Below are 16,254 nucleotides of genomic sequence, written 5' to 3'. Positions count from 1 at the left end.
CATTATTCGGCATTTGGGTTTTGGTAGCTGCATGAAAGCCGGTGATGGTTGGTGCTGCCGTTTGAAGATTCATTACCACTTGTTGCACAGATGAAGTAAATGTAGAGGTCTCCTTTAGTCTGATTCCCACCACATGAAACGGCATTAAAAGTCGCTGTCGTCTGGTCAAAGAAAGCACTAGCATACCACAAAGTAATACCAAATCATCTTTCCAGTATCGTTATAAAATTGCATTGATTAGTTATTAGCCTACTTGATGTAGTACATTTCTTTAAATATCGAAGCTATGATTTTGGTAATAAGCAGAGTGTAAATTTGGGTTTTATATATTTGTCTCTAATAGGTAATAAATTATCCATAAATTTATTCAAGGAATAAGACTCTAACTCACAATTCATATAAAGCTTTCTATAATTCTAGCCAAAGTTATGTCTTGTCTTGCCAGCGTCTGATATTCTAATTAACCCGCTTTCCAAACTCAAGCCGTTTTGAATTGTGTCCTGGTCCTACTTTCTTATTCTTAATAGCTTTCTCTTTCTAGTCTTCCTCTGTTGTCTTTAATCTTCTCCTTTTGCTTTTACCAAAACATTAATTATTAAAATTGTTTGACTTAGATTTATACTCCTAGATTGAATTATTTATAGACTGATTTAGGTAACATGGACCAGCTAGCAGCAGAGGGCATCTAATGGTATTTGAGCATTTATAATCACTTATTGCGTGTGTGACGTCTGTGTTGATGAATTTGACAACTCATCGTCGATTATGATTTCTTAAAATCTTGTCAATTAAATTATTTGTCTGGGAAATAATCAACTTTTTATTTCATCAATTATATGAATAAAATCTTGCAAGTTATAAATATTTTTCATATGAAATGCTAATAAACGCTAAAAAATATGTAAACAAATTTTTAAAAGAAAATTAATGAATCAAATTATTACCTCATCATTAAAATGATAATGTGCAACTCTATGAAAAAATCTCAAACAAATACCTCTAAAATTTTGAAATCTCAAATCAAGAATGAATACAAAAATGTGTTTTCATATACTTTTTAGATGTTATTAATTATTATTAAAATATAATAAATAAAACTGATTTGGAATTTTAAAATTCAATAATATTTTTTTGGGATTCTCCCTAAATCTATTGTTATCAGACTTTAATTTCATATTATTATCTACTTTAAGTAATCATACTTAACTAAAGTTTTATTTCTCCTCCGTCTCTACTGCTTAATTAATCAATGCAAATAAAGACAAAACAAAAAAGAAAACACGGTCGTACACCTCGCAACGCAAAGTCACAAGCTACTGGATGATCACGCAATAAATATCTCATATCTAAGGCCTAAGCTTACACTATTTCAACAGGGAAGTCAAAATTGAATCAGGTGGGTTTGTCTTATCTTGTACCTGAGGTGACAGCCGTCGTCGACGACACGGGGAACGTGTGCTCCGCCGGAGCAGTTGCGGATCTGAACAGAAGCGACGTCGAAGCAGGCGGCACAGTCGAGGATGAAGAGGTAATTTCTGCACTGAAAAAGAGTGGAAACTGGGTTATTTCTGCCGCCCTGCTGAGCCGTCGCGAAGTACTTGTTCTGACTTCTGAATCACGATTTGCCCTCGGATTTCTCTAAACGTTGTGTTGAGGTTTTCGTTGAACGTCGAGAAGTTGGACAGGACGTATTCGTAGGACGGGCTGCATCCACTGTGCAGAAGGTGGGTCTGTGGATCTGAAACGACGCCGCTTAGAGTCCAGCTTGACCAGAATATGAAGAAGGTCGCTAAGAGAAGAGAGAGATTATTAGGACCTTGAAGCATCTTTTTGTTTGAGACTGGTTCAAAGATGGTTCATGCACGTTCTGCACATACCATCAGTGGGATGAAGCTGCTGCTTAGCATGTTTCTTGAATTTAAACATTCTTGAAGGACGCAACACCAACTTGTGAGGGGGTGATGGTCAAAGTTTTGGGACCGACAAGCGTATAGATTTTGTGGCACCTTGCCTTCAACTTAAGGCGCACCGCCTTTTCAAAAGTGGCGGAAGACTTGGAAATTTCCAACATTGACTGGCACAGAAAAGTCACCAACTCTAAGTTCGGCCCATAAATGAACAGCCAGGTGGCAATAAAAAGGTCATAAAAGATCATCACAAATTCTCAAATATCATGTTATTTATATTTTTTAATTTTAAGTGCATGGATAAAAACTAAAGGAAAAATTCCTTGGTCAAAAAAAAAAACCAAAGGAAAAATTACAAAAAATTGTACATGAGACGTTTACAACAGTGGTATTAGTTTTCGTAATAAGCAAATCACACAAATTTGTGTGAACAGATTCCTGCATGTAATTTTTTAATTTTCAGATACTTTTTTTGTGATTTTTTTCAAAACTAAATTCAGAGAGTATACTTATAGTGAACAAATTTCATTCTAAAAAATTAATTATGTTAATTCAAATTATTTTTATTATACATAATATAAATGATATAACCAAGACAGTACAATTGAATTTAGTAGAAAAAGTAAATAAATTCTTACTAAAAAAATATGTTCATATTTAGTACTTGAAAGTTGAAAGTATTTGGCCGGAGGATACATATAGTTAGTAAAAAATATATATAAATGATGTAATCATAGTATGGTTTTTGAAAAAAAAAAAGTGAAGGAATAAAACCTTCGCTTTCCTTATCTTTAGTTACTAGTATTTTTTTTTCTTAGATGTTGTTTTTCCTAAAATAAACATTTGAAAATACCAAATTACCCCCTCAACAAACCCCATTCATTCTCTCTCACCCGCGATTAGTGTCAAACGGTTTCCTCCCTCCCTCTCTTTCTCTGTGTACCCCTGTGCGCATCTTCTCTATCAATGCAAATCACAGATGAAACTCATGGTGTCATTGAAAAGGGTGGAACTGACTTGCTAGCTTAACAACCAACATGAGATCATCTCTACCTTCCCGAAGCGATCCAAATTTCGATAAGATTTTTGCCTTAATCCTTGAAATAAACTTTTCGTTTTATTTGTTCTACTTGGTTAATGTTTTCAATACCATCGTCTTAACTTTCTCTAATTAAATTAATTCGGACACCATTTTTGCCTTAATCCATCTGCCAGCAAAAGATGATTTCACCTGGAAAGGCTTCGTCGCTGTATATGGAAATGGCAATGAGAGAGAGGAAGACGGAGGAGAGAACGTGGGCTGAGGGGGTAATTTTGTATCGTTAATTTTATATTTCAATATTTGGTCCTACTAAATAATTATAAGTTTTAAGATCCGTTCGAATAAAATTTTTTTTCTAGGTCCTCCTGACTAATTCTCCCTTATAATCATAGATGAATAATAAAGTGACGAGTAAAGTGTTATTCTCACGAAGATTTAGTTTCAAAACCAGTCAAGTATTAACTATCACATTTTTGTTTAATTTGGTGAAACAGATACCGAGGATAAAAAGAAATATTTTTAAAATTAGAAATTAACCAAAAAAAAAAAGGTAATTCTTCAACTCCAGGATTCATTCAAAGGGATCTAGAATTATTTATCCCCTTTGTATTTCATAAACACTCAACCAAACCCCTTATTATACTTGCTTCTTAATCAAATATTATCCTAGCACCTATAGGTGCTCTCTCAAATCTCCAAATAGGTGTTTAGCTCAATTAATTTCTTAATCTCTTCATTAATTAATTAAGCCCTAATTTTTATTGCAAACCTTATATAACTATGTGATGTTAATAAATATAACTTTATCTCATTAACAAAATCATCCATTCAACAAGAAAATTTTGAGTTAGTCACAAGATTAAACTCAAGTTCTATACTCAACTTAGCCCTCTTAAGGATCAATCAAGTGGACCCAATAATCTTATAGGTGGCCAATCAACAAGAAGCATTAAGCATGGAGTAAAACCAACACAATCATATCATCAATCACAAATGTATAGGGAAAATGAGTACTTAATCCATATAAAAGTTTAAAATAATCCTAGAATCAAAATATTTAGCCACATATACTCAACAAACCCATGAAAATATATTACATACGCACACGTGGAATAAGAGTAAAGAAAGCAAGTGGAGAGGAAAAACCAAGGAAAGAAGCCCAAATCCCTTCAAAACTGTAACTTTTAGGTCAATCCCCTATAAGAAGCAAATCCTAGCACAACCAAATACTCTCAAGAACCACTCAAAAGTGAATAATAATGGCCAATAATGAGTTTGGGGCTTTAAAATATAGAAATTTTTTACTTGATCCTACTGTGCATTTTGCTGTCAGCAAATGTGCTATGGCTTACAAACCTTGAGCTGTTTTGGGTTTGCCTTTATTTTAGTTGGGCCATAACTAGGTTAGAGTGTGCCGCAACACATTTTGCCTTTGAAAAATTTCGTTCTTCTAACTCAAATAAAGAGCTCCACCTATGATTTGGCCTCTATTTGTTCTTCTTTGACGACAATAATATAATTCCTAAAAAAGCTTGATCTTTAGATCCTCCCAAAGCACTTTCAAATGGCTTGAAACTTTAATTCTTAATCCAAAATAACCCTAAAAAGATAACAAATTTTATGAGCTCAAAAATAACAAAGATAAAAGCCAAAATATGCACAAATACATCTAAATGTGCATAAAACTCAAGGAAAAATTGTTGAAATGACATGATCGGAAAAATAACATTAAGATACTTCCCTTTTTATCATTTTGAAGTCTTAGATACCTTAATTGGCATTTCATATATTTAGGCTTCTTTTTTTTAATCATTTTCTCTAATTTTTATTATTACTGTTGTTTACAATTTATAAGTTTTTTTATAAGTTATATGTTGTTAGTTGGTGAATATTTTGAGTTTATATATTTTCCCTCTTTCATAGAGAAAGCTTTTTCCTCGGTCAATTTTTTCGTCACTTCCAATTTTTAAACTAATTTTCATCCATTTTCTTTGTAAAGTTTTTGCCATGAGTTGTTATAATCCAAGTCCCTGTCCCATCCCAATTATCAGGGAGGACTGGAATGGAGTTGTCTTAATTCCATTTCCCATGAATACCTCCAAGGCAAACAATGGTGAATGCAAATTTTAAAACTGAAAACCACCAAGCATATTTATTAATTGGCGCGCCCTCTTGATTTAGTGGTTGTTGGCGGAGATAGAAAAACTTTTCTCGGCGTACTTTCTATTATTTGCAATGAATATGGTCTCCTTTTGACTTTTTGTGGTTCAAAGTCATTTCATATATATATATATATATATATATATATATATATATAGACACACACTCCCTCATGTCCCCCATTTTTAATCTCAAAATTTAAATTGATTTGGCACTTTTTATAAGATCCTATTTCGGGCTATCTCAACGTTAAATAAGTTTTTATCAATTTTTCCCTTTTTTAATTTTTCATCCTCTTTCCCCATCTTTCCCTTATATAATCATACTACATTAACTTTCATTATTTATCTTATTACTAGTATTTTTCTTTTTTATTTACCCCCTCATTAAATAATAGTATAATTGAAAAAAAATTAATTTTTATATATCTATTGGTTTTAACTAATTTAACAATTAACAATTTTATCAAACCGTGTAATTTGGTTAAAATAATCTTATAAAAAGGATAATAGGGAGTATATATATACACATGCATAATACTATATTCGCAACAAAGTATTATTCTATTCCTATTTATAAGTCACTTATAGGAAGAAAGTTTGTTTTTAAATATAAGTCACTTGTAGGGTAATTAATGAATCTTTTCCAATTTTACCCCTATTCAAGGCCAAAATTTTTTTACCCCTATTGAGTTAATAAATGTAGAGAGAAATAAAGTAAATGGATGAGAGAAACTATAAAATATATGTTTAACACCATTTCTTTTAATGAGGGAAAATGTGAAAAAAATTATAAAATTAATTAATACATTTATGAGTTTTCAGGGTTAGGGATTTATAAATAGAAATTGAGTTTTATGTAATTAATTTACCCTAAAAAGTTTTTAAAGTTGTTCTTCATTTTTCATAACTAATAATATACCCTCTACTTCACCATTATGCAATTAATATTTGTATTCAATAGGTATTACGCCCACACATATATAAAAGAAGTGTTACATAATCTATCATTCACTATTATAAAAAGATCCATTTTTGTCTATTCTAGAAGCTTTTTATTCATCTATTTATGGAGAGACATTGATAAAAGAGACGTAGATAGTAGATATTTATTCATCTATTAAAAATAGACAAAAAAGATCTCTATTTTCGTCTGTTATGCCTAGAATAAGCGAAAATACAGACGAAAATATTATTGTTATTATTTTTAAATGAAGTGTGAATTATTTATATTGTCAATTTTGATATAACCTGTAATTGTAGAAAGAGCATGCAAAACCAAAACAGACAGTAGTTCAACAACAATGACAGCAATTCAGTGGAACAAAATTAAATCATTTCACTTTCCATACAACTAATCTACAATTTTAAGGATGAAAACAATGACAACAATTTTATATAGCACCCCACAATAACATCCTAATTAAACATCCTAACACAAGTTTATATAATGAACCTGAAATAGAAACATGCGAACTAGCTAGCATGAAAAAATTAAATAAATTATTAAGTATTAGTAAAATAACAATTTTGTTGGATAACAATCAAAATGCATTAATAAAATAAAAGATAAAAAGTCAAGTAAGAAAGCTTGTAAATAACCAACAAGAATTAAGCAAGATCCCGTTACTCTATCTTAGAAGCTAATTTTTACAGAAGAGAAGGGGGGAAAAATACGAGTAAAGATAAATATCTTGGTGCAAGAAGTAGAGTTAAATTTAGGTTGTGAAATTAAAAAAACAAAAAAAAGGAAAACACAGTAAAATATATATTGTCAATTTAAGAGATGGCGTAGAAGAAAAGAATATGTGTGTGTGTGTGTGTACCTGCAAGAATGATGCATGCAAATAGCTTGTAAACTTCTCCAATGGACTTCCTTTGTCTCAAACAACAATGAAGCTTTATCATCATCAGTTACAACTTCTCTCTCAGCAATGACTTTCCTCTCTCTCTTCCTTTCCTACTCTCATCTTTCTAAGTTGTGAAGTCTGTGATGTATATGTGCGTCTGTGTCTCTGTGGGAGTTTCACATGGAGGAACAATGAGCATAGATATATGTATGGTCCTCTCTAGTATTGTAATCTTTCACCATACTTGTGTGTGTACAACACAATATTATTTATCATGAGAGAGACATAATAATTATCCATAATATAATGGATTCACACTCACTAAACACCAATAAATATTGCGCTAGCTCAATTAATGTTCACAGTACCATATTCAAATTAATATATTCATATGCAACTTGTTTTTATATGGCCGAAGCCTTATAGTCTAATGACATTAATACATGTTTGCTCTTTTTTTAATAATCCTGGCATTCTTCTGATTGTACTAAACAAAAATTAAAGGCGCTATCCTCTTTTTCTTGAACTTAATATGTAATTTATATGTTTAAATAGCGTTGATAACTTTGTAAAATTCAACATGAAGATTAAATAATCTTCATCTTAAGTTTTAATCCTTAATATTTTGAGAATACTTAATTCATTATCCTATTCCAACCAAATTCCTCTCATAGATATTTTCGTAACACCTTATGTACATTAATACTTTAACAAGTTTACCAAGCTTTCAATCTTTAAATGCTTTGCCCAATCAATACTCAATGCTGCCTAAATTCAATTCTTTACCAACAATCAATTTAAACCAAAAAACTTTCAACACCCACAACATTTAGATTCAATGCTTTCAACACCCCCAACCTAAATAATCACTCAGCTTTCAATACAACATAACAGCTACACGTAAAATAACTTACCCAGCTGAGTTGTGTTGCACGTCACATGCAAGCTAAGAATGGGGAGAGATCATAGTGTGCAAGCTTCTAATGGAGAAGACTGGCACACTGAGTTGAGAATGGGGAGACAGTCTCATGCAACATGAAGAAAAGAGAAGAGAAGAAAAGAGAAGAGAAGAGGAGGAAGTTGATGCTGAGAACGGAGAATAATGATTTGCGATGCCAAGGAATTGGAGGAGAGAAAAAGCTTTGTTCGATCACGTGGCGTCGCTGTGTGTGTCATGAGAATGAGCTAGGGCATTGCAGAAAACTTTTTATAAGAATGATGAGCTCATACTCATCTGTTTCAAAGCCAACAGATGATTATGAGTGCTCATATTCGTCTATTATGATGTAACAGATAAGTATAAGTGCTCATACTTGTTTGTTTTGTCTTAATAGATGAGTATTAATAATTTTTTTCCTGATTTTCAAAACAGATGAAAATAGATATTTTTGTAGTAGTGATTAACTTCTAAAATTTTAATAAAATTTTATTGGGATTAAAGCATATTTTTTTCCCTTCAGTTATACATGAGCATTTGATAACTAAAACTTTTCTATAGTGCAAAGTTATAAAAACTTTGCAATGTTGCTCTCACTATTGAATGGCGCAAACTTCTATTTAGCAAAAGACATGATTGTCTGTTACCAAAAAAAAAGAAAAAAAGACATGATTGTCTTATTGCCAAAAAGTAAAAAAGACATGATTTCTTGACAGAACAAGAGGACGCAGGGTGGGATGTTACGTTTTTGTACCAGACGCAAGCTGAGGTCTTTTATCTTATTCTTTCCATTTTTGATTCAAAATTATAAGTCACCCATAACCATACATTCTTGAACAATATAGTCTGCTGATAGTAAAAAATGTGAAGTCCGTGCCAATTGGTATAAAGGAAGCGGTAATGGTAGAGATGGGTCACAGGGAACCCTAAAATTAAGTTTCAATCAAGATAGGCATAGTGGGTTTCATCATATTCCCTAATAAGTCATTGCCTTGAAGCAAAACAATTACTTCAGACATTGATGGCCTTAATTCAGCAGATGCTTGGCTGCAAAGCAAACCAATCTCTATGATTTTCTTCACTTCTTCTACATTATAATCATTAGGGCCCAGGGTATCATCCGCCAACTCTATGTGCATGCCTCTCTCGTATAGTTTCCAAGCCTATAAAGTGAATTAAAGGGAAATGGAATCAGAAGAAAAACTGTGGGTGGTTAAATTAGTCCTTCATGTTCTCAAATGAAACTGCCATTTTGTTTATAAATCATAGACATATACTTACTTTTTTAAGGAGATATTCACCTTCAAAATCACCATGGATCTGCAATTTATTGTTTTTTTCACCACTGATAATTTCTAGGATGACGACACCGTAGCTATAAATATCAACTTTTTCTGATAATTGACCATGAATTACATATTCTGGTGCAGCGTATCCTCTGTAAACATACATCGTGTTTATGTTGTAGGTGATGATGGATTAAATTAATGCAAGAACAATATTTTGAATATGAAATAGACATATACAATGTAAATGTTGCATCATGTGTGTCGTCAATATGAATTCTTTATTATGTTGACTTACAATGTTCCAGCAAATTTTGTATAAAGATCTGATTTGTCTTCTAGTAAAAGCCTTGCTAAGCCAAAATCAGCAATTCTTGGATGTAAGTCATCATCTAAAAGAATGTTGTTGGTCTTTATATCTCTATGTATGATGCACACATGAAGTTCTTCATGTAGATAAGCCAAACCTTTTGCTGTTCCTAATATTATATCATACCGTTGCCCCCAACCAAGAGAACCTCTGTTTTCACCTATTTCACAATTTAAGCACTTTAAAGGGTTGAGGAAAAAGAATAGTGTTTATATTAAAAACTATACAACAAGACATTGAGATGGGGGTTCTTGAATGAAATCATGACATACCAAATGAATTGTTTTCATAGAAATTGGTGATATATTTGTTGAAAATATGTCCACATGTCATGATTTTACAAAGAAATCCAATAGCTTAAGATTAAAGAACTGTAAATAAGTTTTGTTGGCGAATAAGATATACCAAATAAGAATTTGTCAAGACTGGTATTTTTCATATATTCATAAATAAGAATTCTCTCATTGCCTTCACTACAATATCCAAGAAGTTGAATAAGATTCCGATGATGAATATTGCTAATAAGCTTTACTTCACTTTCAAATTCTTCTTCCACCTTCTTAGACTGGTGCAAATTTAATTTCTTTACAGCAACTATTTTCCCATTCTCCAAGGTACCCTGCTTATGAATGAAGATTAAGAATGTCAATCCCGAAGGCGTTGCCATAAGTTTTGCTTATTTACAACACTAACGAAAGTAGTGCATTATATTCATCCTTGCTTTGAAACATGATATAGATAAATATTGAAACTCAATCTACAGTTACCTTATATACAGCACCAAATCCTCCTTCTCCAATCTTATTTTTTGCACTGAAACCTTTAGTAGCAAACTTCAACTCCCTATAGCTAAAATTAATCAGGCCTTTCAACTTACTTAGTCCATCTATGTCTCCTGTCAAGGAAAACATTTATCAAGTTGCTTCATAAATCAAGAAAAAGCAGTTAGCGATTCCTTTCTTCATAGAATGAATTAAAGTCCACAACGTTTTCTTTAATTTGAAGAGAAAAAGTGGCAAAAGCACCACATTAATAAATCATTACAATAAGTCTCCCAATAAATATAATCAGCAAGAGATTCATCTTTCATACTCTACATAGCATTTTCCTTTGGAGAAAACTATATATATCGCTGAAAAACAAAGCATATATATGGCGTCAAATCATGGATCTCCAATTGAATACTAAAGTCTTTCCAATTTGCCTTTTACCTCTATGAATCCTCTTCGACGACGTTGATCGTCTGTACAAAGCAAATAATGCGAGGAGAATCAAAAGAAAAGATCCACCTCCAACCACTCCCCCAGTAATGGCCTTTTTCTTCCTTGAACCTCCCCCTGCAAGTCACAAGAAAAAGAAAATAAGCACACACTCAGACACAGACACAAGTCAATCTCACTGGAAAAGTAATTCCAAGCTTTTATAAGAGAGTGAGTGTGTGTGTACCTTCTTTCAAGAAGGGATTAATATTAATGGTTTGATTATCAGCAAAGAAGGCTGTGGTGGAGTATCTCGTGAAACAACCAGCATCATAAGTCTTAGCATTTTAATTGGGAAGACATATCGGGAAATTTCTTAAGGCAATGTTGAGGCAATCCTGGCAGCCAACTTGTGTGAGAGTCTCAATACATCGAGCAATGGCATAAATGTGTGAGCCATTACTGTTAGGCACAGGCGTCTTAGTGGCTGCATAAAAACCAGTGACTCTTGGGGTTGCTATGTCCAGATTCGTTAGAACTTGTAATAATTAAAAAAGTCTTACAACAAATGAGTAGTCTGAAATGACAAGTTTCAGTATAATAATTGACAATAATATCTATGTGCTGATTACTTGTCAGATTTTTTAGGTGTGTCATAACCATTTTTCCCTAAATTGTGCGTAATCCTTGATCCAATAGTGAACTATACCTTGTTTCTCCAAGGGGGTGATATCAATCGTCTGGTAGTTATCAGGAAAGAAGGAAGTGGTGGAGTATCTCATGAAGCACCCACCAGCAAAAGCCTTACCATCCGAATTGGGAAGACAAATCTGCATATTACTATAACAAGCCTTCAAGCAATCGTCGCACCCTCTCTGTGTGATTGTTTGAGTACCCTGAGCAAAGCCATAAATAGTTAATGCACCATTATTATTCGCAGGCAAATGTGCTTTTGTCGCCATGACAAATCCTTGCTTTTTGGGTGTTGTTATTTGGAGATTCCGTAGCACTTTTTGCACAAGTGAGGTAAATAATGTAGAGGATTCTGCTACAGTTTGATTTCCACATGATGCGGCATTAAAATCCTCCGTTGTTTGGTCAAAGAAAGCCTTGGTGTCGTACCTGATCAATACTCAAAAGGATAGATCGTATCATTTTTCCAAGTTCAATATGAGTTTTGCTCTAATTAAGCTGTCTCAAAATGTACCTATTAACTTATAATTAGTGCAAGATATAAAAATACTCCCCAGCTATTCAAATTCTAATTCAAAATCCGAAATGGCCTAATCATTGAAATTAAAATTTATAATGAAATCACTTAAATGACCTTAATTTGAAATATGAGAAAACAAGAAATTGAAATGGCCTTAACTTTGCTCTGTTCACATAGTAAAATTAAAGGATTTAATCAAAAGAGAAAAATATATATGCACCAAATTAAAAATTCAAAAAAAGTATTGATACCTGCAAAATAATTTTTTCGTACTTCATAACTTTAATTCATCAAATGACAATAATAATTAAGACAGTGACGACAACTAATTTCATAAAAATTTCCTACCGGATATCAGTAACAATGATAGATCAATAATAGAATAACAAGTAATAAGTTAAACTTATGGAATGATAAAAATAATTGAGGAAGTCTGACAAGCATATGTTTTTCTCTATTTTTTTTCCCTTTACAAAGGAGTTGTTAATTAGAATCAACTGATTTTTACATACATAAATTTCAAAAGTTTTGATTGAAATAGAAAGACAACTTAAATATAATCAAAATTTACAAATAAACGGTTATCAATTTTATTTTTATATAAATATATACACACACATACATTTTTTTGCCAACACATATATTAATTATGGCATCAAACATTATATAAAACTTAATCAAAGTTTATTTTCCCCTTTGTCTCTCAACTCTTTTTCGGCCTTTGTTATATCAAAGTCTGTGACCGGACCTCTCTACTGACATGTGATATCCAAACCAAATCCTGCTCCTTGGGCCATGACTCGCTGTTTTTTTTTTTTTTTTCTTTTTTTTGGTGGGGTCTCTATTGCTACAGCTTAATTAACCAATGTCAACACTATGATAAGCAATTAATTTAATGCATTATCTCTATGATATATACAATTCAGAAAAGAAAAAGGCATCCTCCATAAGCAAAAGTAAGATAATAAACAACTAAAATCAAAAGGTCAGACTTCAAACTTGGTGGCTGGAAAAAAAATAAACAAGGATTGAATAAGAAGAACTTGCGGACTAGTTGTACCTGAGGAAGCAGCCGTCGTAGACGGCGCTGCCACCTTGTGTTTCGTTAGCGCATTCGCGGACTTGTTTGGCGGCGGCGTCGAAGCAGACAACACAGTGATGAATGGAGATGTAGTTTCTGCACTGAAAAAGAGCGAAAACGGAGTTTTCTACGCTGGCTCGCTGCGCCGTCGCAAAGTGCTTACTGTTATTCGAAATCTGCTCTCTGATGTGTCGGAACGTTCTGTTGACGTTTTCACTGAAGATGGAGAAGTTGGTCACAACGAATTGGTTAATAGATGGAGAGCAGCCTGTGCTTAGAAGATTGGCCTGTGGCTCCGAAACGGCGCCGTTAATAAGCGTCCACGATGACCAAAAGATGAAGGTGATTAAAGGAATAAGGGGTTTATTAGGTTGAAGCATCTCTTGTTAAGATGGATTGGAAGGAATCATATGCTCGGAAATGGAGAGAACGACGATGAAGAAGAAAGAAAGAGAGGTCATGTTGGTCTACGTAAATGGCGTATTTTGGAGGATATTGACCAAAGGAAGGGGTACTGATTGGAGTTTGAAAATGTAGGAGGAGGAATGAGAATTCCATCAGGAAAAAAATTAGAAAAAATTAATCTTTTTGGTCTCTATAATTTTTACTTATATGTAATTTAAGCCTTATACTTTGATTCCTTATACTTTGGTTTGGTATAACTCAGTTCCTATAGTTTTACTCGGTTATAACTCAGTTCTTAAAGTTTGACTAGCTGTAACTCGGTCTTTATACTTTTAACATTTTATAATTTAATCCTTCTTTTTAGTAAATAGATAATTTCATTTTTTAAAAACATAAGAACTAAATTTCAAAATGACTAAAACTACAAAAATCAAGTTGTCACAAGTCAGATTTTAAGGACTGAATTATAATCGAATCAAAACTATAAGAACTAAGTTGTCCCGAATCAAAATATAAGAATTGAGTTATAAATATATCAAAACTACAAGGATCAGCAGATTAATTTTTCCAAAAAATTATAAGGAAAAAGCAACCGGTAGCATACGACAGCCATGCGACTTCTCTTGTTGTTTTCTTATTTGCATTTACTCAATTTTCAAATTTTTGAAGGATGCAATAGCAATTTGTCAAAAGGGATGAAGATGCAATTTCTGGAAGTTTGTGTGACCCCCGCGCACACTTTAATGGGGCAGAAGTCTAGAAATTAGGGGAAGACTAGGAAATTTCAAAACTAGATAAAGACACCAACATTATACTTTAGTATTCAGCAGCCCATAGTTAAACGGAAAGAAAACAAAAGCCTTCGTAATTTCATTTTCCTTTCACCAAAAATGTGTTGACTAGCTCTTCGGTCTCCCAATGACTTGTACGAATTTTCTGGCTAATAATAATTAAGATAATTAAGAAATTACGCCATCACATCACATGATGCTGGAAAGTCATCAGAGTTTACTCAAATATTTATCCATGACGAGGTTTCTATTTTTAAAACTTATAGTTTCATTATTTTTTAATATTTTGGCGAAATTTTTTTTAATTTTTTAATATAAATCATGAACATTGGCTATGGAAGAAAAGTTACAAATAAGTCCCTCAAAAGTAAAAATAATTTTCCTTCAAAAAATTTAATACCAATTAATCCTTCAAATTTCATTGACTATACATGGATAAATGTTACAGGACTACTTTTTTTTTTTTGAAAAATGATTAAAAAAATTAAAAATCGCCAAATCTCAAATCAAAACAATATTTTATTTGGTATTGAAAACACTAAATTTGTAAATATAAATAAATTTTTGTTGACATTCTTTATTTAATATTTAGTAATTTTCAGCCTTTTTATTTTATTTTATTTTCCTTATGTCCTAAATAGATCGAAATATTATTTAGACCAAACCTTTTTTTTTTTGGGCCAAAATTTAGACCAAACCTTTTAACCAGCCAAACTTTGATGAGTTATCGACTAATAGTCAGATCGCACTCGTATCAATATCAAACATTATATAAAAATTAATCAAAGTTTATTTTCCCCTTTGTCTCTCAACTCTTTTTCGGCCTTTGTTATATCAAAGTCTGTGACTGGACCTCTCTACTGACATGTGATATCCAAACCAAATCCTGCTCCTTGGGCCATGACTCGCTGTTTTTTTTTTTTTTTTCTTTTTTTGGTGGGGTCTCTATTGCTACAGCTTAATTAACCAATGTCAACACTATGATAATGCTAGCAATTAATTTAATGCATTATCTCTATGATATATACAATTCAGAAAAGAAAAAGGCATCCTCCATAAGCAAAAGTAAGATTATAAACAACTAAAATCAAAAGGTCAGACTTCAAACTTGGTGGCTGGAAAAAAATAAACAAGGATTGTATAAGAAGAACTTGCGGACTAGTTGTACCTGAGGAAGCAGCCGTCGTAGACGGCGCTGCCACCTTGTGTTTCGGCAGCGCATTCGCGGACTTGTTTGGTGGCGGCGTCGAAGCGGACAACACAGTGATGAATGGAGATGTAGTTTCTGCACTGAAAAAGGGCGATAACCGAGTTTTCTGTGCTGGCTTGCTGCGCCGTGGCAAAGTGCTTACTGTTATCCACAATCTGCTTGCTGATGTGTCGGAACGTTTTGTTGACGTTTTCACTGAAGACGGAGAAGTTAGTCACAGCGAATTGGTTAATATATGGAGAGCAGCCTGCGCTTAGAAGATTGGTCTGTGGCTCCGAAATGGCGCCGTTAATAAGCGTCCACCATGACCAGAAGACGAAGGTGATTAAAGGAACAAGGAGATTATTACGTTGACGCATCCCTTGTTAAGATGGATTGGAAGGAATTATATGCTTGGAAGTGGAGAGGACGAAGATGAAGAAGAAGGAAAGAGAGGTCATGTTGGGTACGTCAATGGCGTATTTTGGAGGATATTGACCAAAGGGAGGGGCACTGATTGGAGTTTGAAAAGGACGGAGGAGGAATGAGAATTCCATCAGGAAAAAATTATAAAGGAAGAAGCAACTGGTAGTACACGACAGCCATGTGGCTCCTCTCGTTGTTTTCTCATTCGCATTTACTCAATTTCAAATTGTTCAAGGATGCAATAGCAATTTGTCAAAAGGTATGACAATGCAATTTATGGAAGTTTGTGTGACTCCCACGCACACTTTAATGTGGCAGAAGTCTATAAACTAGGGGAAGACTAGGAAATTTCAAAACTAGATAGAGACACCAAATTATATGTTAGTATTCAGCAACCCG

At 33.0% G+C, this 16,254-nt stretch overlaps 2 protein-coding genes across 3 annotated transcripts in view; both read right to left on the bottom strand.

Moving 5' to 3' along the window:
• Positions 1-2: 2 nt before the first annotated feature.
• The window catches only part of LOC114725935 (antifungal protein ginkbilobin-like protein 1), an 85,796-nt gene continuing 69,544 nt past the window's right edge, over positions 3-16,254 (bottom strand). Inside the window, exon 3 of the mRNA XM_028912493.1 lies at positions 3-164. Coding sequence (XP_028768326.1) covers positions 3-164 — 162 coding nt within the window. The remainder of the gene's footprint in view (positions 165-16,254) is intronic.
• Positions 8,668-15,512, bottom strand: LOC114725940 (putative cysteine-rich receptor-like protein kinase 16). 2 transcript variants are annotated; one of them, XM_028912500.1, is made up of 8 exons: positions 15,443-15,512; positions 11,676-11,872; positions 11,460-11,590; positions 10,763-10,888; positions 10,319-10,446; positions 9,957-10,173; positions 9,177-9,333; positions 8,668-9,058 (listed from the first exon to the last, which is right to left on the bottom strand). In XM_028912500.1, exons 3-7 carry the CDS (start codon positions 11,584-11,586, stop codon positions 9,308-9,310), a joined length of 624 nt encoding a protein of 207 aa, XP_028768333.1. In that variant the 5' UTR covers positions 11,587-11,590; positions 11,676-11,872; positions 15,443-15,512; the 3' UTR covers positions 8,668-9,058; positions 9,177-9,307. The 2 variants fall into 2 exon arrangements, with proteins under 2 accessions (XP_028768333.1, XP_028768332.1); XM_028912499.1 differs by lacking the exons at positions 8,668-9,058; positions 9,177-9,333 and having other exon boundaries at positions 9,862-10,173; positions 15,443-15,511.

Source organism: Neltuma alba, unplaced genomic scaffold (genome assembly GCF_004799145.2).
Source record: "Neltuma alba isolate B1F8T4 unplaced genomic scaffold, ASM479914v2 tig00012312_pilon, whole genome shotgun sequence".
Taxonomy (NCBI): domain Eukaryota; kingdom Viridiplantae; phylum Streptophyta; class Magnoliopsida; order Fabales; family Fabaceae; genus Neltuma; species Neltuma alba.
This window is presented reverse-complemented; position numbering and strand designations above follow the sequence as displayed.

Excerpts from the sequence above, each read along its gene's own strand:
- LOC114725940 (XM_028912499.1), bottom strand. The coding sequence starts at position 11,586 with ATGCAGATTTGTCTTCCCAATTCGGATGGTAAGGCTTTTGCTGGTGGG. Across the intron at positions 10,447-10,762 it reads GTCGAAGAGGATTCATAGAG|GAGACATAGATGGACTAAGT; the intron begins GTAAAAGGCAAA and ends TTTCCTTGACAG. Across the intron at positions 10,174-10,318 it reads GATTTGGTGCTGTATATAAG|CAGGGTACCTTGGAGAATGG; the intron begins GTAACTGTAGAT and ends TTCATTCATAAG.